The sequence below is a fragment of the Myotis daubentonii genome, chromosome 19 (assembly GCF_963259705.1).
Source record: "Myotis daubentonii chromosome 19, mMyoDau2.1, whole genome shotgun sequence".
Lineage (NCBI taxonomy): Eukaryota > Metazoa > Chordata > Mammalia > Chiroptera > Vespertilionidae > Myotis > Myotis daubentonii.
This window is the reverse complement of record NC_081858.1, coordinates 7,475,156-7,497,615: the sequence shown is the minus strand read 5'-3', so window position 1 is coordinate 7,497,615 and position 22,460 is coordinate 7,475,156. Positions and strand designations below refer to the sequence as shown.

At 44.4% G+C, this 22,460-nt stretch overlaps 1 protein-coding gene across 3 annotated transcripts in view; it reads left to right on the top strand.

Moving 5' to 3' along the window:
• FBXW8 (F-box and WD repeat domain containing 8) overlaps positions 1–22,460 on the top strand; it is a 119,583-nt gene that overhangs the window by 75,407 nt on the left and 21,716 nt on the right. For all 3 annotated transcript variants that reach the window (XM_059676679.1, XM_059676680.1, XM_059676681.1), the window contains exons 6-7: positions 938–1,134; positions 6,197–6,403. In XM_059676679.1, the coding sequence (XP_059532662.1) occupies positions 938–1,134; positions 6,197–6,403 (404 nt within the window). The remainder of the gene's footprint in view (positions 1–937; positions 1,135–6,196; positions 6,404–22,460) is intronic.

Here is a 22,460-nt window from a genome sequence, read left to right as displayed (position 1 = left end):
TTTTTAATATATTTTATTGATTTTTTACAGAGAGGAAGGGAGAGAGATAGAAACATCGATGAGAGAGAAACATCGATCAGCTGCCTCCTCCACATCTCCCACTGGGGATGTGCCCGCAACCCAGGTACATGCCCTTGACCAGAATCGAACCTGGGACCCTTCAGTCCGCAGGCTGATGCTCTATCCACTGAGCCAAACTGGTTTCGGCACATTTTTAATTTTGTAAATATTATCCAATCGCCTTCAAAGTGGGTGAATTAGTTTACATCCCCACCAACAATTTGAGAGCGCATTTCCCTGAATTCTCAACAAAATATTTTATGAAATATTTTATCTTTGTCAATATGACTGATAAAAATGGTATTATAGTTTTTATTTATCTTTTTCTAATTGAGTGAATTTTTACTTTTTTTTTATGTTTGAGTCAGTTGTGTTTCTTTTTCTGTGAACAGTATACTCATGTCCTTCACTCACTTTTCAGTTGCTTTTTTTTCTTAGTGAATCTTAGAAGCCCTTTATATATAACTAGTGGCCCGGTGCATGAAATTTGTGCACGGGTAGGACCCCTAGGCTTGGCCGATAATCAGGGCTGATCAGGTTCCCTGCCTCCCCGCCTTCTCCTTCCCTCACTCCTTCTCCTTCCCTTGCTCCCTTGCTCTCCCCACTGCTGCTGCTGCTGGTTGCCCGCCATGTTCCACGCCGCCCCCTGGTGGTCAGTGCATATCATAGCGAGCGATCAAACGCTTGGTCGAACTCCCGAGGGAACAAATTGCATATTAGCCTTTTATTATATAGGATAGAAATTGGCCCTTTGTTATATGTGATGCAAATATTTTATCATTCATTTTTTAATTTTCTTTACATTAAACAATTGTTATTTTATAATTACATTGAAGTAAAGTTAAAGCTATCTACATACATTTTTTTTTCTACATAGGATTTCTTAATATTTGGGATCTAAGGACTGGAAAGTATCCTATTCACCGCTTTGAGCATGATGCAAGAATACAGGCACTAGCCCTCAGCCAGGAAGATGCCACTGTTGCCACAGCTTCTGCTTTCGATGTTGTGATGTTGCATCCCAATGAGGAAGGATATTGGCAAATAGCTGCAGAATTCGAAGTTCAGAAACTGGTGAGCTTTTAGTCTGGTCATTTTATTTTTCATTCTTAGAACCTCTGAATCTAATATAAACAAATAGTAATGATGTGGGAAGCTCCCACTCACTCAGGACTCCCTGTGGGCCTCACATCCATAAATCTCACCTCTGCCTTGCGAAATAGGTGCTATCATTTTCCCTGTTTACCAAGAAGCCAAGAAAAACTTAGAGCAGTGACTGGACCTCCCCAGCCTCAGCGCCAGGAAGTGTGATTTGAACCCAGGGCTTACTTCAGGGCTAGAGTTTCTCATTGCCATGGTCCTCATCCGCTTTCACAGGACGTCCACCCCTCGAAATCTAAGGTCAGCTTCTGGCCTCCTACAGAAGTGAAAATGAGTTCAGTGACATTATCCCAGTCCTTATGGCAAGGAGGGGTCCATCCTCAGCTTTCTTCACCCCAAGTGTTTTTCACCTGGAAGTAAAAGTAGCTCCTGTGTGAAAATAGGTAGAAGTCGGTGTCATGTTCCAGGACGTCGTGTGTGAAGCTGAGCCAGCCGTAACGAGTTCTTTACGTGGAGCTTGCTTCTGAGCTCACTTGTACGTGAGCCTCTGCATTCTAATGGTAGCAGGTGATTTGCTGGTAGAAGGAAGTTTAAATCTGTGCTGAATTCCGGTTTAATTTAAACAAACCTGATTTTGGCACTAGTAGGAGAGTGAACAGAAGAGCCAACGTTGAATAAATTGATGGCCTGACCTGGAACAAATCCTCTTCCTCTCCCTTTCCTCCTGGTGAGAATCTTACTAGATTGAATAACTAAAAAGCCCCATGTTACTGCCTCACCTCCATAAGCTGCTTGTCCCTCTAATGAGCCAGTCTCGGCAGTTTGGGTCTAGCGTTCCCCCAAACTGCCTGAGGCTGTTCTCCCATCTTGGGTTTTATTAGAAAAATGTGAAAGAACCATATTTGTTTGTTTTCACAACTACTGTCGTGCTTATTATCTGGTCTTTGACTAAAGAACAGTGTAGAATGACAACAATTATATGAATTCAGACAATTACTTAAGATGTGAGTCCCTCTATAAAATGTAAATCCTGCCTTGGCAATCAGTGGCATCCTGGCACAGACAGGATGCTTTTTGAAGTAGTTTTACAGCTCCCAGCAGTGGCCCAGCCACTGCCAATCAGAGCGTCTTGGTCTGTCCAAAATCCAACATGAAGATGAAATTACATGGCTGGGCTGAGGATGTCAGTCTTAGGAAAGTAAGAAATGGTTTTTAGACTGGAGAGAGGGAGCAAGCTGGAGGCAGGTGCTGTAACACTTTATGTGTTATTTCTCACCCTGCGTGCGGGGTGGCCACAGGCTGCCTTGTCACTGGCAGGCACCCCTGGCCTAGAGCGATGGGTCCTTTTGTCTTCCCCAGATAGGCTCCCCGAATCGCAGTGGCAGCGTTCCCGTGTTTGTGATGTCAGCCTAGAACATCAGCCTTTGTGATGGGCCCTGGGCTTTGGACGAGGGGCCGAGGATTAGCAGAGCCACCCAGATGTTCCCTCTCTGTTTCCAGCTCCCCTGGACGGCCCTCAGCATTCAGGCTTTGGACTCAGTTGTCTTGTTTTCAGGGCAATACTGTCCTTTTACACCGTGGATTTTCATAACTGAATGGCTTGGCTCACCTGTTGTCACACTCTCAGAATTTACTCAGGGAGGTGAGAACCGGTGGTAAACTACACTGGGGGAGTGTGCCACTCAGGGATCTAGAAAAGCACATTATTCTTGAAGGGACCTCCCCTACACATGCAGATTAGAGAAGGGCCTGGCACAAAAAGGCTGTTGGTCGTGGCCTTCCTGCTCCCGATGGCACGGGAGCCTGGAGAGAGCAGGTAACTCAGATATTTCTAACCTTTTAGCAATGCAGTTTTGGTATTTGCACAGATGTTAAAATGTGATTTTTGCTCATTTGGAACTGAGTGAATTTTATTCAGTTTCTGGTTTAAAGATACTTTTGAATAACTGTTATACCTGCATGGGTTCAGAATTTAAAAGATCCAATAAAGTTTACAGTGAGTAACAACATTTCCACCCCATCCCTCAACTCTTCCCTCTTTGAAAGCAGCCATGATTAGAAGATGCCGGAAGCCGGTCCATCCTTGCTGCTTGACACAGTCGCTGCAGGAAAGAAACATCTGCACAGCATATGTTTCAAGGGACCTGGCGTATATAGCATACTGTTCTTAATATGTTTGCTCCCCTTAGCGCTGTGTGTTTTAACCAAGGTCACCTCTCCGAGAAAGGTTGTTTCCCCAGGTAGGAATTTTTCCCTGAAGTCAGGGAGGGGATGCCTCTCCTAGAAAGGTTGTTTCCCCAGGTAGGAATTTTTCCCTGAAGTCAGGGAGGGCATGAAACTCCTTAACTAAGTGCCAGGCGGGTAGTTAATCACTACAAACAATCATGCTTAAGCTACATAATCTTTACTCCCTGGAATGGAGATAAGAAACGCCCTAACCTTTGTAATAGAAATTGACAGGATTAAAATCAACTGGTATAAATACGGATGTAACAAGACAATAAACAGCAGAGCCTCTCTGGAGATCAAGACCAGAACTTGGCTGGAGATCCTGGCTAGGCTGCTGATCAACTGAACGCTGTCTCCGTGTCCTTCCTTCTTTGCCGACTCCGTCTACACCTTTGGGGACCCCTGGACCTGCTGGGGCTGGACCCCGGCATCTGGCGCCCGAACAGGGACCCTTAGGTATGCCCCCCATTCCCCTAGGTAAGCGCCCCGTACTCGGGACGGATAGGACTCCACCGTAGGAAGAGGGTGGATAGTCTTCGCCGACTCCGTCCACACCTTTGGGAATCCCTGGAACAGGATTCCCTTAGGTAAGCCCCCCCCCCCCATTGAAAACCCCCACACTCGGGACGGATAGGACTCCACCAGGGTGCTACAGACCCCCCTATAGAGGATAAATAGGGTAAGAAGGTGGATAGTACAGAACTTAGATTGAGAAGATGTGCCATACTGAGTCCAAAGAAAGAAGACTCTGTATTGATCTTTAGATTAAGATGTGCCATACTGAGTCTAAAGAAATAAGACTCCGTATTGATCTTTTAACATATATGCTTGTTAGCAGAGGAATTAAGGTTACTCCCAGTCAGACAGAACATTTTATTTTTTTTTTTTTTAAATATATTTTATTGATTTTTTACAGAGAGGAAGGGAGAGAGATAGAGAGTTAGAAACATCGATGAGAGAGAAACATCGATCAGCTGCCTCTTGCACATCTCCTACTGGGGATGTGCCCGCAACCCAGGTACATGCCCTTGACCGGAATCGAACCCGGGACCCTTCAGTCTGCAGGCCGACGCTCTATCCACTGAGCCAAACCGGTTTTGGCCAGACAGAACATTTTATACAAGAAATACGTCCATGCTTTTCTGAGGAAGGAAAGGTGCCGGAAAGGTAAATGTAGAGGCATGGGAGAAGGTAGGCCCAAGGAGCCTTATCCTTAACCCCACTGCAGCCTTTCCACCCCGGGAAAGTGCAGGATTGGCAAGCTCTCCCTGGGGTGATAGATCAGGACTCAGGTAATAGCGGAAAGCGCCAATCCTACTCTTAAAATGGATACAAGAGAGCGTTTCAGGTTTTTCTTTTTAATGCTTGCTTTTAAAAAATAAAAAAGGGGGAATTTGCCGGGAGCCGGTCCATCCTTGCTGTTTCAAGGGACCTGGCATATACGGCATACGGTGCTTAATATGTTTGCTCACCTTCTTGGCGCTGTGTTTTAACCAAAGTCACCTCTCCTAGAAAGGTTGTTTCCCCAGGTAGGGATTTTCCCCTGAAGTTAGGGAGGGAATAAAACCCCTCAACTAAGTGCCAGGCGGGTAATTAATCCCTTTAACTACGAACAATCATGCTTAAACTACATAATCTTTTCTCCCTGGAATGGAGATAAGAAACGCCCTAACCTTTGTAATAGAGATTGATAGGATTGAATCAACTGGTATAAATACAGTTGTAACAAGACAGAAAGACTCAGAACTTAGAACACAGAACTCAAGAGACAGAACTTATGCATGTACAAGCCAAGTACATCACACCCTTCCTCTGCCCACATGCACACACGTTAGCACACTGGGAATCCCGTTACCTTGCTTCCTTGCTCTCTGCCCAAATGAGTATCAGTTCATGAAGACTGTCTTCATGCTTTTGCCCAAGACTGCGTGGTATTTCAGCGCAAATATGGACTGTCAGTTATTTATAGTCCGTTTAGCATTTTCCAGGTTTTAGTGATGAAAAAGTAAAGCTTTAGCCAATAACCTGTACACATGGTTTTGATTAATGCAAGTTTATTTGTATGGAAAGTCCTGGAAGAAACTTGCTGGGTCAGAGCCTAAGTGCATTTGACATTGTGGAAAGTGTTGCCAATTTCCCTCTATAGCAGCAGTTCTCAACCTGTGGGTCACGACCCCTTTGGGGGTCGAACGACCCTTTCACAGGGGTCGCCTAAGACCATCGGAAAACATATATATAATTACACATTGTTTTGTGATTAATCACTATGCTTTAATTATGTTCAATTTGTAACAATGAAAATACATCCTGCATATCAGATATTTACATTACGATTCATAACAGTAGCAAAATTACAGTTATGAAGTAGCAACGAAAATAATTTTATGGTTGGGGGTCACCACAACATGAGGAACTGTATTGAAGGGTCGCGGCATTAGGAAGGTTGAGAACCACTGCTCTATAGACATTGGACCAGATTACATCCCACCAACCGTAGTGGGACCCATCATGTGGTTGTCCCCTTCACATCCAGGCCAGTGTCTCAGCAGACAATGTGATCTTTACTGATATGACAGGTGAAAATGGTACCTCAGTGAATTTTTACTTTATATGTTTCTTATTAGGAGTGTATTGTGTTCCTTTAAGAACTGTGTGTCATTTCCTGTGAACTGCCCCTTTACCTGTCTTTTTCTGTGGAGTTGCTGGTCTTCTCATTGACATGTAGCAGGAACTATATACTTTTTGACCAAGTCAGGATGAACTGTATGTGGAACCTGAAGGACTAAATAACCTTTAACCTTTCCAGGTTGACTACCTTGAAATAGTTCCAGATACTGAAAGGTACCCTGTGGCAGTGGCCACTGCTGGAGATCTGGTGTACCTGCTGAAGGCTGACGACTCTGCCAGAACCCTCCACCACGTCTACGGGCAGCCCGTCACCTGTCTGGATGTCTCGGCCAACCAGGCTGCTTTTGGAGTGAAGAGTCTAGGATGGGTACATGAAGGAAACAAGGTACAAATAGCAAGACATGCAATTAACAAAATAGAACATCAATTTTTATTTTCTAGAAGGCAATTTAAAAAATTAAAGCTCCAAGATGTAGTCGGGAAATAGATATTTAGCATGGCAAAAAAATTCAAGCACTTGAAAAGGGTATGAGGTGAAAAGAATTGTTTCTTTTTTCCTCCTTTTCCCCTACCCCACTCCACAGACAAAACTGATAATTTATAATAGCTATCCATCTAGAATATAGGTACATTTATACACCAGAAAACATACCTTTATAGAAAAAAGGTTGCAGCAAAATTTATATTCTCACCAACAGTGCATAAAAGTACCTCTGATACTCTGAGCCAGAAGCAGGGAGAAAAGTTTTTAATTGAAATTCTTTGCATGATTACTAAATGTAATCACTACCTAGCGTTTTACTATCCTGACTGTAGGCCAAGTACTTAGTCTGAAAAGTCTTAAAGTTGATTTATGGAAGTCTCTTTCTCCTCCAGTGGGGTCAGGGGGGAGAGGGATCAAGTTTTATTTTGTTTTCCCTTCAATGTGCCTTCTCTCGACCCCCTGGCAGTGGTGTGATCCCAGGAAGAAACTTCTCTGCGCATTGGCTCCTCCGGCAGCTCCTCCTCCTGAGGACAGAGGCCTTCTCCATGGCACTGCTGTGGCCTGCTGCCCCATGTGGCCTGAGGCAGGTTGCTTAACCCTCCGTATGCCTCAGTGGCCTCATTTGTTTTTAAACATATTTTTATTGATTTCAGAGAAGAAGGGAGAGGGAGAGAGAGATAGAAACATCAATGATGAGAGAGATCATTGATTGGCTGCCTTCTGCATGCCCCCTCCGGGGGATCAAGGCCCCAACCCAGGCATGTGCCTTTGGCCAGAATCAAACCCGGGACCCTTCAGCCCACGGGATGATGCTCTATCCACAAAGCCAAACCGGCTAGGGCTCAGTTTCCTCGCTTGTAAAAGGGGGCTCATAACAGTACCTACACCATAGAATTGCCAGATTAAATGAAAACATGTCTGTAAAGCTTTAAGCGTCACGCCTGGCGTGTGACAGTTAATCATCACTGTGTGCCTCCTGGTATTTCTACCAGTCGTAGTTCAATGCTGGCCTCCGTTTGTGATTTTTTTTACAGTTTCCCCTAACGTGTAAGTCACCTGTAAGGTCAGGTCTCATTTATCAGGTGTTCACTGATTTTGCAACTTAGTAGGTACTCAAAGATTTGAAGCGTCCTGGATTGCAATTGTGTTCTTCATCCAGTAAGATAGATAAGGCACTTGAAAGGCCTGTGGCTTCCTGCAGCCTCACTATGAGAAGGGCTTCCCTCTGTGCTGGAGGAGTGCATATGTCAGCATCTGTCGGCTGACAAGTCTGCGATGCTCTAACTCCTGTGTTTTGTCTTCCTAGGAAGTGGGGGAAGGGGGCAGCAACTGCTTTCTGAAGGCGGTTTCCTTTCTAGGGCTTTAAAAAAACTTTCTTTTCCGATCCCTGGTGAGCTCATTTGTTGAGAGAAGAAAGACTGCAGATTTGCTTTCTAATTTTTCGTCCATTATGCTTTCAAGTTTGGGTTATCTCATTTATTTCTCAAGTCTCAGTGTAGTGAGGGGATAGAGATACGTAATACTAGCCTGGTTAAAATTTTCCATATTTTCAATAAATTTTTCATCTGGCAGATCCTATTTCTCTTTGACTTATCTAAGTAGATTTATTTCTATACAGTCTTATATTTTGATACAATCATAGTGGATATATTTGAGAAACCAGTGAAAGGGAGAGTCCAGCACAAAATCACACTGGGAGCATCCTTTAGATATCAATGGTACGGAGGCACTTTTGTGGATGCCTCTGAAAATTTCCAACCCAATTAAAAGCATTAATTATAAGAATCTGCTTATTAATACCTTAATTTTATGGAAATTTATTTTAAAATGTGTTCTCTCAAATAACTTGTTACTGGTATTTTCATTGCTATTTTAAAATTAAAAGTGGAAGTAAATGTGCTTCAGAATTTGTTGAAGCATCCTTTGAAATCTGACAGTAGCAGTTAGTTACCCAAATATTTTGTGCGCACAACAGCAAGCCTTCAAACACTTGTGGGTGGCTGGCTGGTTGTTGTTAGTAATAACTTTGTGTTGAGATGTTTCTCCAACATGAATGCCACCCACTCGAATGTGAGGGAAGCCAAGCTTTTGTCTATGAAACTTTCCTTATTTTTGCAGAGGCAGGACTCTCCATCTGATTGTGTTTAATGGGTTTTCTGCTTCCTAAGAAGAACCTGCATTTTTAAGAAACGTAAGGGACCTGGAACATCTCTGTGTGCGCTAAGCCATGTCATCCTGCTGCTGTCCTAGGATGTCATGTCGTAACCCCCAGGTAGCTGCATAGGTGGTGCTCAGGGCTGCTCTGCTGTGAGTGCCGTTTGGCTGTGTCTGCTTGGCCTGGCAGCGTGTGTCCCGGCACGTTTTATTAGGTTGGTGTCAGACTATTAGCAGTAGAGTTTGCCTGGAGCTACGTCCACATGGGGGTTTGTGTTTGCGCCTCTGGCCTGTGTAACTCGGAATCAGATGAAGGCTTTATGAGAACAGAGAGTTTGGCTCATCTTCGTTTGTACCTGATACAGAGCTGGGGCTTAGCTGGAGTCCATTATTGATTAACTGTGATAAAAACACAGCGAAGTCCAAATGTTGATATAAAATACATTTGAGTTGGGAACTGCAGTTTCTCTAACCTGTAGAAGTACTCCAGAGGTGTTATTTTTGTTTAGTTGGAGGATATCCTTGCCCCATACGATGATCGCATTAGCATTTTATAGGCACCACAGCTGTCAGAGCATCAAATAATAATGGTTCAAGTCCATCCACTCATAGATCCAGCTAGCCAGCCATCGTGTGCGCGTTCAGCACAGAGAGCCACAGAGCACCAGTTGTGTTCCTGGCACTGGAGTGTGAAACAGCCGCATGCACAGATTTCAGCAAACTGGTGCTTGTCAAGTAACGCAGCTCTGTCAATAAACAGTTTTCCAAGGAAATGAGACCAAGTAATGTAGCAAAACGCACCTATTGAACCTTAAGAAAAGGCCTGTGAGTACAGCTTGGTTTGATCCTTTCCAGCTCCGTGTGTTCCAGGACCAGAGAGAGTTCGTGCTCTGCACATCTCCGTTGCTTATGGTACAGAACTTCCCAGACTTTTGAATTTAGAGGCCAGGACTAGGGACCCCACTTGGAATTGCCAGCATTTTCTTTGCCCACGTAAAGTCGTAGAAAAAATGGCCATTGTCTATTTTCACTTTTTGTTAAAAGATCAGATTTTTAAACATAGTTTTTTTGTGTGTGTTTTTTAAAGAGTAATTTAAAACGAGGTAATGCATTCACCTGATTCAGAAATCAACAGATCTGACAAGGAAGGATGTGCAGTGGGATGGCCCTTCCCCACTCCTTTCAACCTGCCACCAGTTTCTTTTCCTGGAGGCAAGTCAGTGTTGCTAGTTTCGTGTACATCCTTCCAGAGGTATTTTATGCACATGTAAGCAAATTACCTAGATATACCCTCAGCACCTTCTTTTTTAACAATGCAAATGGTAAAATACTATATTGTTGTTCTGCACCTTGCTTTCTCCTGCAACAACACTTCTTAAAGATCATTTCATCCTGGTATTTGGATATTGTTTTGTTTTTCTGTTTGCAATGTTATGGTCCCGCACCTGTGGGTGGAGCTTGGTGAGTTCGGCTAGCCCCCTCTGGATGTATGCTACATTGCTCCCTGTCTTTTGCTGCTGTGAACCACACTTGGCCCACACGAATGTGTTTGTAGGGTTCATTCCTCCGAGTGGACTTGCTGAGTGAAAGGGGTCCGTGCCTTTATGATTTTGATGGCTGTTGCCTCTATAGCGGCATCCCTGGGACAGTGGCAGGTGGCAGTGCACCCCATTTCCCTGGCAGTTCCTGGGCATCTTTTCTCTCCCAGGCTTTCCAGAAAGATCACAACAAGGTGAGGCCAGAGGACTATACAGAGACCTGTCTGCTCTTACTGTTCAGTAAATTATTTTGTAGCTCTGCTACTTAGGATGAGTGACGGTTCATTTCAAAACACATGGCTTTACCTAGAGCAGCGGTTCTCAACCTGTGGGTCACAACCCCTTTGGGGGTCACCTAAAACCATCGGACAACACATATATAATTACATATTGTTTTTGTGATTAATCACTATGCTTTAATTATGTTCAATTTGTAACAATGAAATCGGGGGTCACCACCACATGAGGAACTGCATTAAAGGGTCGCGGCATTAGGAAGGTTGAGAACCGCCGACCTAGAGCCAGTGCAGTGGGACTAACAGCCCTCTCAGGCCCCGTCGGGTGGGGAGGAGCTGCAGCACGCACCGATGTGTGTCCTTCTTGGCTTAGTTGGTGCCATCTGAAGGAGAGTCCATGGTTCCTCCAAGGTGGTGAGCCAACTCGCCTCTTTTATGTAAAATGAAGAGGGGTGGGCACGTGACCTCTGGGCTTCTGTCCAGCATCCACGTTCCGTGAATTCCGGATGAAGTGATGAGGTGGTAGAAACTTCCTACTTTACCTGCGGAGTTGTGTTGAGCTGCTCCCCCATTGGAACCGCTGGGTGACTGAAGGCTTCTGAAATGGGCCGAGGAATCCATCACCCTACTCTTCTCTAACGAGACCTCCCCAAGGGCGATGTTTGTTGCTGATAGAAATGATTGGGCAGGAAGTTGGAACTTTTTCATCACTTCCTATGTCCTGGGAGCCAGGGGTATGTGGTGAGAAGGCCTCCGCACAGGTCTTTGCTTTCAGATGCTGCTTAGCAATGGCCTGCTTCCTCCTGCTGCAGTGCAGAAATCTGTGTCAACTCCGCCCTCGCCCTCTGTGCCCCAACACCCTGTATGATGTGTTTCTATGTCTCATATTTTCTGAATCGGTCAAAAATGCTTCCACCAATGAAAACATGTGTATGATACCATATCATTAATTCTTTTGCTGCCTGAATTAAATTTTGCTTTCAGATGTGGAGGGTTAGAAGGTAGAATTGCCTCATTTAAGAGCATTATGTTGACGACGAGTCTCATGCCTCATAAAGGAAGAAAGAGACCCACTTAGGGCTCTTAGCATCATTCTCTGTATTTGGACATATTTCCTAATTTAGTTTGGAAGTACTTGGCATTCAGTGGCAGGTTGTATTTAGCAGCACGCGGCACGCATCGTAATCAGGGGGATGCGAGTGAAGTAATCCTGAGCTGGGATGTGTTTGACAAGGACGCTGCCTTGGCGCTGCTGCCTCAGCTTACATCACGCTGGAAAATAATTGCTAGCGTCTCTTATGATAATCATTCCCTTCACACGGACGTGGAAAGACTCTGGATTGGTTGCTTGCACTCGTCACGAGTTGAAATAACTGTCTGGGAGAATGCTTGGAATCAGACACGCAGAGCTCACGGATTCCGACCACATTCTCCCATACCTACCCTGACTGTGCAGCCCACCTCTGCTTTTGTTCAAGGCTCCATTCCACAGAAGAATGAAAAACTCAGTCTTTTACACGCAGGGTGAATAATTTAAAATGGAAAGTTCACAAAGTATATGCCTCATTTCCTTTTCACTTTCTCCTTAAACCTTTAAAATGTTTCATCTTCACTTTCTTCTTAGAGAAGTTTAGGAAGATAGTCCTTTGAGACCAGTTTTCTAGATTATTGAGTGATGTTGACTACCAGAAGGATTCATTTTTGTTGCCTAGGTTACTGCCATTGCTAATGACTATTTATTGAACACATGCTATATGCTAGATTTCTGATTGGCACTGGAAACATGGAGATGAACCCAGAATGACATCTGCCTTCGGGCTCTCAGCCTTGTGTTCCTCAGCAACTTAGCAGTTTGTATTGCTTCCTCCACATTGAGATGGACATCAGGTCACAGGGAGCCCTTCACAGCAGTTTGCTGAATTCCAAAGTGATGAAATTATACAGATAAATTGATGAGGATTGAACATTCAGAGGATTGTTTTAATACTAGAACATGGTTTAGTATTAAAACGATATCAGTAAGTGATATAATTGTTAGTGTAATTTCACAATACATGAAGTTCTCCTCCCGTGCTGAGTGAGCCCCGAGACAGCTCACAGAACCCCCGGATTACTCAGGACAGACAAGAAACCTCAACTGGGGACCTTTGAGGACCTGGCCACCTCTGATCTTCCGTAACACGATGGCGATTCTGTGGGAAGCATTTCTTGGAATGCTGTCGCTGCTTAGGAAGCTAAACATGCTCTAGGATCCTGAACCACTCCTTTGCGAGAGTGATGACCTCATAGAAAATAAATACAGGGAAAAGTATTTTCCACTAAGTCAAGGTAGTGGTGTAACCTTTGGGGATTGAGCCAGATAAACCTTCAGCAAGTTACTTACCTGGGAAAGGTAGGTCATGTGCTTGTTAGATACTGAGCACCAGTACCTCCCCATCCCCACTGGCTTTGGGGGCAGGTTAGAGTTCATCAGGAAAACCTGGGCAAGAAGGCAGTTCAGGCAGAGGCAACGGGCTTGGAGGACGGGTTCCCAGGGGGTCCCGGAAGCAGCAGTGGGGTGATCCAGGCTGGCTGTAGCACAGGTAGCCTGGCTGGTGTGGGAACTGTGCTCAAGTCATTTTGTAATGATAGCTCCTGTGATTCTTCACCAGATTCATTTTCCCAAGAGCTGATTTGAAATAATGCATTTAGAATAGAAAGGAACAAGTCCGTTCAGCTTCCTGCAGAACCAGTGCGGTTGCTGAGTCACTTGGTGTAATAGCCTTGAGATGCAAACCCTTGTGGAGAGGGCTGGCTCTGTGCCTTACATATCTATGTCTGCATTCAGACTTGCATCGTTTTTGTATACCAGTGGCATTTGTATCATTTTCTAATTTTCAAAAACCATTGATCAGTATTCTTGAAGCTCTGAGCAAGCTCGCAAGACCATTACATTGAAGTGTATGCTGATCATTGCCTTTCTCTTTTGAATTAAGCTTAGAATTTTATTTAGGGCCTACTTTTTCTAATGGCTTTCCCAATGATTTATGTGGAATTTCCATCCTGGCTAACCATTTCTCACCCATGGGAGACTGTGAACTTGGAGTTAGGCTTTGCTTTTGTTCCATTTTATGGATAGGCATGGCTTTGGTTTCTTCCTGCCAGGGCTCAAGGGCAAGTAGGTTTGTTAAAGGGTTAAAAGTCAGTTTGTTTTTCAGTTAATGAAGATCAAGGGGAGGGCTGTTGGGAATGTTAGCTTTTGCTCTATGAGTAAGAACGCTAACACTGTAGAATAGGTTGCGTGCTTTGGATGTATATCCAGACAGCTACTATTTATAGTGTTCTTTATGTGCAAAGTGCAGCTAAGCATATGTCTGTGCTGGTCCAGTCCTGCCCCTTAGGCAGTGCTAAAGGGGCGTTTTGCCTCCGGGGTACGAAGGGGAGCCCATGGGTAGACTCTTTGCCCTACACCAGAGGTCCTCACTGCTCGCTGTCATTTTTCACGCTCCTCCATCAGCTGTCACTTGTTTTAGTTCTCTGGTGTTAGCCACATTCTATCTATCCACTTCTGAGCCTTTGTCTGATCTAACTTGGGGCCAGACCAGCAGTTGCCAGGCTAGTGAATAGAACATTGGTATTCAAGCCAGTCTAATATCCTGAATTTCATACACAGTCATCTTTATATCACAGTCATCTCACATGTAATCTTCCCATTTTAAAAATATTATTCAAGTTGCCTTTAATTTTCAGGAATTCATTTCATAATTTGCAGCCTCAGTCTTCCTCCCAATATAAAGTAGATTTAATACTAACTTTTTTCCTCCAGGGGGCCATGATTAGTTACGTGTCATTAATATTTGTGAAGCGCTTAGAAACTGTCCATGCTCTTTATTATGATGAGGCCTGTTGGGAGCATAAAAGGAGGCTGTGAGGATTTTCAGCTTCAGTCATACATTTGCATAGTAATTATAATCTCGTCATTGAACTAAATGCGGGGGCCGTGAGCACTCCTGCTCGTTTTATGTCTGCGGGAGCCAGTTCTCTTGTGGTCTCTTTTCTTGTTCTAGCGCTAGGACAGAGATCGTCTGAGGAGGTTCCCGACGCCAAGCAAGAGCTTCTCTCACTCCGCAGAGTGGACCTGCCTTCCCTGTTGTTTCCAGCACCGACGGGTGTGTGGTCGGGGGAGCTGGGTTGTGTTTGCCTGCATGGGCACTGGAGTGTACTCCTGCTCTCCGGGTTTCTTTCAGGCTTAGGTCACAATAGGTGTTGGTTTGGCCTCGCTCTGGTCCTTTGTAGACATCTGCCCACATCACAAAGCCCCCGAGTTTGGCACAGTCTGCGGTGATTGGCAGAGCCTTCCCGGGCAGAGTCCAGTCCTGGAACAGCGGGGGTTGCAGGTGCATTGGCACGTGGTGGTGGGGAACGCACACGGGCCTTGCCTACCCAGCGCCTGGCGATGCTCAGCAACACCGTCCCATCCCTGAAATATCTTGGCCTTGCGGGCTTGTCACTCCAATTAAAACTTAAACATGAAAGCAGCCCAGGCTGCCTCCCTTTGTGCTGCAGTTGAGCGTGGACGGTGCCAGAGCATATCATGGAAACTGTGAAGGGGGTGCTGTGTTTCAGGGGTCTGCTGTCGGGGGTCTGCTGCTTCCAGCTTTGCGTCTTGCTGGTGGCTGCTGCTAAGTGCACCTGAGAGGCAAGTTTTTGTTTGCCAACAGAAAGTCACCTTTGGGATGGTGGTGAAAGTCATTTTCCACATGTTCACAGATACGCCTGTTACCAGGCCTCACGCTCTGACTTATCTTTGGCAAGGACTTACAAAATAGTCTCTCTGGCTGATTGTCAAAAATTACATCATATCGGAGTAAACTGCTTTTAAATCAGACATCCATTATTCATGTATATTAACTGCTTTTTTATTTTTTTATTGGCTGTTTTGTGTATGATTTACTCTTTTCTCACTAGCTCCCCCTCCCTTCCAATTGTCTGTCTTTCTCGTTTTTTTAAATCTTAGCTCATCTGTGAATTTATAGGGGCTGTCCACTTATCTTTGTATGTCGACATCAGTATGTGGACCCTGCATTTTTTGTAGTGAATTTTTTTTACTACATTTTGTGGGTCATATTTATGTTGGCTCAGAATAGCAGTTTGGGTTGTTTACTTGAGTAAAATCTACCCCAGGAATGGGAGGTCTTTTTCCTTTTTTTAAAAAAAAAATGAGCATTATTAGTCTTGTATTTCAAGATCTGTACCAAGTGAAACTGTACCTCCCACTTCTGAAGCATCTAAATACGTTGCTCTTGGTGGAAAGCAAATTGACTTACTGTGTTCGTTTGCACGCATGGAGCACATCCTACTGTAAGGCCCATGTATCGTTCTCCTGTAATTGTAAGTACAGGCAGAGATGTGTAGCATTTATTCATTCTTTCGTCAAATACACACTGCGTCTCTCCTGTGTGCCAAGCAGAGTACAGGAGTCCAAGGGTGCCTCCATTCACTCCAGACTCAGTGCTGGAGGGGTCCCCTGTGCACCTGCGTCCTCTGGTTGTGGTACATCGCCCTGAGTCAGGGCCCCCAGCTGCTTGGGATAATAGGTCAGGATACAGTCTGTTCTATTTCTTTAATCCCAAAGCCGCATTGTTGTTGTTGTATATAGTCAGTACTTGTATACTTTTATGCACATTTACCTGAATCTTTGCTTACTATTCCTTTCAGCATGTCAGACCTTTTTTTTCTCGACCATCTTCCAAAGGCGTGTTCTTTAGAAGTTCCTTTAGTGAGAGCTCACTTCCCTTGCTGGATTTAGTGTTCTCTATTTGTTGTTGTTGTTATTTATTGATTTTAGAGAGAGAAAGGAAGGCGGGGGGAGAGAGAGAGAAAGATCAGTTTGTTATTCCACTTATTTATGCACCCATTGGTTGATTTTTATATGTCCTGACCAGGGATCAAACCCACAACCTTGGCATGTCAGGATGACACTGTAACCAACTGAGCTACCCAACCAGGCCACTGTCCTCCATTTTTGTAAACAAGTGTTCTTCATGTTTTAATTTTTTTAAAAAGTCTTTATTTCACCCTCATTCTAAGGCAGCTTCACTAGCCCTTTATAATTCTAGGCTAACAGTCACTTTCTGAGATCTCAGCCCCTTGAAGAGATTAGTGGTTGTGACTTCCACTGATGCCACTGAGATGTTGGCTGTTGGTCTCATTGTCATTTCCTTCTACGGCTCTTTTCTCTTTTGGCTGCTTTTAAGATCTTTTCCTTGTTTTTAATTTTCTGCGGTTTCACTCTAATGTCTCCTGAGTGTGGATTTAGTTTTACTTCTCCTGTTTGGGGTTTCTTATGCTTCCTTCCTTCAGTTGTAGAAAATTCTCAGCCGTTGTTGAAGTTTTCCTCTCCCTCGTTTTCTGTTCTTTCTGTCTGGGCTCAGATTAGGTGTGTGTTAGACCAACACGTCTCCTCCGTGCTGTCCACAGCCCATTCATATCTTCTTTCTCCATCTCTCTGTGTTGCCTTCTAAACAATTTCTTAAAATCTACCTCACAATTCACAGAATTCTTTCTTGCGCTGTTTAATTATTTGTTTAACTCATTCATTGACCTTTTAATTTCTAGAGGTCTACTTTTTTTAGAACTGTTTAGTCATGTTTCTGTTTTTGACCCCTCTCTTCTTTTAATTCTGTAAACATTCTCTTTATCTGATATCCTTGGAAGTGAATTCTTCTGTTTGTTTTCTGCCTGTTGCGTAGGATGAGGTGTTTCTCTCTGTATTTGGAGTCTGTTTTTGTTGTGAGCTCCTGTTTGGCTGATGGTGATTGTAGATGTCCTAGGGGCCTGGGTTGAGAGTGCCTTCCTCCTGAGAGTAGTTCTGCAGGTACCAGAGCACGTCACCGACCTGGAAGTACTTTAAACTGATGACTGGGCATGGGGTTTTGTCCTTGCAGGGAGCATACTTCAGCCTCTGAACCTGGTGAGGGCGGATGTGTGCTAGCACACCCCAGGACAAACATTTCCGTCCTGAGCCGAACCTGAGGCAGACCAGCCTCCGGGTAGGCTCTTTTGGCCAATGAACAGACTGTTTCCATAGCTTGCTTTTTACTGGGTGTGCATAGCCGTACCAGGGCCCGCTCTATGCAGAGGCCTCAGTCTGGTGTTCTGTTCGTGCTGGCGGGTGTCCCAGAGCACCCCCGGCATGAGAGCTCTCTTCCTTTTCTGGATTTAGTGTTCTCTATTTGTTGTTAGTTATTGATTTGAGGGGGGAGGTGCGGTGGGGAACAGAAACATTGATTTGTTATTCCACTTATTTATGCATCCATTGGTTGATTCTTATATGTCCTGACTGGGGATCGAACCCACAACCTTGGCATATCAAGATGACACTGTAACCAACTGAGCTACCCAGCCAGGCCACTGTTCTCCTTTTTTGGCTCCTCAGAACTTTTCTGATTTCTTAGAACTTAAACAGAGAGGTTGAAGGAATGTTTATTGATACTAAATCTTATCCAGCCTCTTCAGCGTTATAAGCAGCAGGGTTTTCCAGGCACTCTAGTGCCACATTTTCAGAACTGGACACAGTTTGCGGGGAGGGTGGGGGTTGTAGGATCTGGATATTATGGTTCTAGAACAGGGGTAGGCAAACTTTTTGACTCGAGGGCCACAATGGGTTCTTAAACCGGACCGGAGGGCCGGAACAAAAGCATGGATGGAGTGTTTGTGTGAACTAATAGAAATTCAAAGTAAACATCATTACATAAAAGGGTACGGTCTTTTTTTTTTTTTTTTTTTTTTTTTTTAGTTTTATTCATTTCAAATGGGCCAGATCCGGCTCGCGGGCCGTAGTTTGCCCACGGCTGTTCTAGAATCTGGTTATTGTGGAACCTCCTTCTGTTTGAGTAGGATGAAGTATTCCTTTGTATATGACAGTAGCAAGATTAGACATCCAGAAATTGGGGCGGGGGGAGGGGAGGCAAGGGGCAGGTGTTAAGCAAAAAAAAGGAATGAGTATTTATTGTGTCCCAGATTGTGGTAAGCTCTGGGTTTCCCTGATAAGTGTACTGAGCAGTTGTCTATATACTGAGCACCAGGCACATGCTGCAACCTTAATCAAAGCTGCAAGAATGAATGATAGGATTGCTTTCACAAGGAACATATAGTCCAAGTCTAGGACAGTGTTTTACACATGGCGGGGCGCTTGGTAACAGCCTCAGCTGACCTGCTAAATGAGTTTCCTTGATGACGCTCCTAGCCCCAGTGCTGAAGAACCACAGGTCAGGAGAGGTCGGAGGAAGCGAAGGCACAGTTTAAGGTGGCTCAGTACACGTTATCAGGTGAAGTGTGTGGACATAAGTACCTGGGGCACTGACCAGAGGGAACGAGGTCTGTGTGCTGAGGGCACAGCGAGAGCACAACACAAGCTTGATAGGGATGGAAGACAGGGTGTGGGGGTTATTTGCTTTACTCTCTAGAATTTGGCTTCTTATTATGATTTCCCCCTCATAAGAGAAGTATATATGTGGTCGTGAGGGAGGCAGGTTATCAGGGATCAGAAAAGAAAGTAGGTAGACTGTGTCATCTCTAAGAATTTCAATCAATCCCCATGCCCTTTATTCACTCTGCTTCAGTCCAGCTCACAGCACTAGTCCTGGGCTGTCACTCCCTCCCTCTCTAGTGGCCGTATACAGGTTAGCTGCAGCTCACAAAGCAGCTTCAGTGCTGGAATCGTAGGGAAGCCTTCTGGCCACTCCTACCCCTTCAGAAGGGCAGTGCTGGGGTGCATAGCAGGTGAGCTGCTGCTCGGGTTGATACTGCTGTTCGTGCAATGCCTTTGGCAGGTAAGTGAGCATGAGGAAGACTATTTTTGTAAACTTAATCAAAGAAAACGCAGGGGTTCCTTTCTTCATTCACCATCATGTGACCAAAAGTCAGAGGCTGCAAGGCTCTGTAATCTCTTCATGGCGATTTCTGCATACACGTGGTTCCAGGTTATGGGGTCGGTAGCAGTCTTAGATTTGGATGTGTTTGCAGTGCTAAATCTATTTCTTCCTGTGTGAAGGAGGACGTTGGCCTGCCTTGAGCTCACCCCACTGCAGGGACAGTAGTTACTTCTCAGCTCTTTCCTTGAGGGTTTGGTTGGACAGCCAGTCCTGGGCACACTAAACGGTCTAGGCCACACCTGGAGGGTGCAGGGCCCTCCTGCACCAGGACAGTGACTGATGCTTCCCAGATGTTGGGCCTGTGGCTCCTTCCCGACTCTACAGGGCTGTCCCTGCTGCTTACAACACCAGCTGCTAGGACATGGCTGTAAGGTGGGTCTCCTCAGAGAGGTGAGCCCCTCGTCTGCAGGAGCAGGACAGCTGGTGGCCGCGCACCAGCTGGCGGAGAGGTGGGTGGTTTCAGCTGGCAGCAGGCGGAGGCTTCTGCGCATCATCCACCGTCTCTGTCATTCTAGTGCCCATTCCACTGAAGATGGTTAATAAATACTGTTGACTGGCTGTTGAACGAATTACAGCATTATTTATTTTGTCTAAAAATTAGAAACAACCCAAATATCTACCAGTATGGAATTAAATATCCACAGAGAAATTCTATGCTGCCATTAAAAATAACAAGGTTTACCTATAGGTATTGACGGGGAAAGAACATTCATGGTATTTAGTAGGAAAACCGAATTGTAGAGCAATAGTCCCATTCATGGAAAAGAATAATTTTATACACACACACAGGGAGAGGGAGGAGACGGGTAGACACAGATGTGTATAGAAGTTAGTATATACACTAAGCTGTTCAAGTGGTTATCTCTGAGAGGTGGATGCACAGGAGGTTACTGCTTTAGTTATGTAATTCTGTTATGTTAGATTAACTTGAACAAAATTCAGAGTTAGGATTTTAAGAGTAGGGTTTATGAAAATCCCTGAAGTTCTTTTCAAACAATGATTGCTTCCATCAGGTGCCTCTACATCTGCCTGGAAGCTAAGGAGAAAGGAAAACAACCCAGAATGCATCTCTCGTAGTTATCTTTGCAAAATATATGCCACTCTTAACGTGGTTTCACTGTTTTAGAACGTTGTTGAAGAAGCATCTGACTCCTATAAAAATGTGCCCTGTAATCACTATGTAAGCTCTTTTGTAATATCCACTTGGTATTTAAAAGAAAAAATCCCCAGCAACATATATTGATTTGGCGGTCGCATTAGTGCAGAATATTTTCTCCAAGATTGTAGCTATGGGTAATTTTTTCCTTCTTTCCAGCATATCCATACACCTCTGAGGGTGAGTCAAGTGGCCATGGGTTGAGACTCACCCAACTAGGGCAATAAAGAGGAAAATTAGTCTAATGCATGGTCTTAACAAGAGGGAGAGTATGAGCATGAATAATTAATCTCACTAGTCTGTGGCAGTCAGATAAAATGAAGTCCCATTTGCTCAACCTTATTAAAAGAGAGAGAGTACGGGAGGGAGGGAGGAATAGAGGGGGAGGAATGGTAAAGGTCGTTAAGGGACTTGTAACATGGAAAGAACCGCCTCCGAGATGGGTAATGTGTTTTCTAATCTCTGTGGTCTTTAACTAAACGTAATGGTGCAGGTACTGTTGGGATAGTTCTGATTCACTGAATTACTAAGCATTGTAGAAGATTCGTGAGTCTGATAGCTTAGACGTCTTTATGCAGAGGCTCTTCACAGGGGGATGCGACCTCATTGTGTCCCTCAGACATGGTCCATCCACTTGTAAAGAAAGAACTAGAAAAAGTAAAGAATAGGAACTGACTCAATATCAGATTTTAATCCTTATATTTACCATGGACATTGTATATTTTAAAGGCCTACCTTCCGACTATAGAAGTTGAAGTATTTTTTTTAATTAAATCTTTATTGTTCAGATTATTACATTTGTTCCTCTTTTTTCCCCCCCATATCTCCCCTCCTCCCAGTTCCCGCCCCACCCTCCGCCCTCACTCCCCACCCACTGTCCTCGTCCATAGGTGCACGATTTTTGTCCAGTCTCTTCCCGTATCTCCCACACCCCTTTCCCCCCCAAGAATAGTCAGTCCATTCCCTTTCTATGTCCCTGATTCTATTATAATCACCAGTTCATTCTGTTCATCAGATTATTTATTCACTTGATTTTTATTTATTTATTTATTTTTTTTAAAATATATTTTATTGATTTTTTACAGAGAGGAAGGGAGAGAGATAGAGAGTTAGAAACATCGATGAGAGAGAAACATCGATCAGCTGCCTTCTGCACATCCCCCACTGGGGATGTGCCCGCAACCCAGGTACATGCCCTTGACCGGAATCGAACCCGGGACCCCTCAGTCCGCAGGCCGACGCTCTATCTACTGAGCCAAACCGGTTTCGGCTATTCACTTGATTTTTAGATTCACTTGTTGATAGATGCATATTTGTTGTTCATAATTTGTATCTTTACCTTTTTTCTTCCTCTTCCTCTTCTTAAAGGGTACCTTTCAGCATTTCGTATAATCCTGGTTTGGTGGTGATGAACTCCTTTAGCTTTTCCTTATCTGTGAAGCTCTTTATCTGACCTTCAATTCTGAATGATAGCTTTGCTGGATAAAGTAATCTTGGTTGTAGGTTCTTGGTATTCATCACTTTGAATATTTCTTGCCACTCCCTTCTGGCCTGCAAAGTTTCTGTTGAGAAATCAGCTGACAGTCGTATGGGTATTCCCTTGTAGGTAACTGAGTTTCTTTCTCTTGCTGTTTTTAAGATTCTCTCTTTATCTTTTGCTCTTGGCATTTTAATTATGATGTGTCTTGGTGTGGTCCTCTTTGGATTCCTTTTGTTTGGGGTTCTCCGCGCTTCTTGGACCTGTAAGTCCATTTCTTTCACCAGGTGGGGGAAGTTTTCTGTCATTATTTCTTCGAATAGGTTTTCAATATCTTGCTCTCCCTCATCTTCTGGCACCCCTATAATTCTGATGTTGGTACGCTTGAAGCTGTCCCAGAGGCTCCTTACACTATCCTCGCATTTTTGGATTCTTTTTTTATTTTGCTTTTCCCGTTGGATGTTTTTTGCTTCCTCGCATTT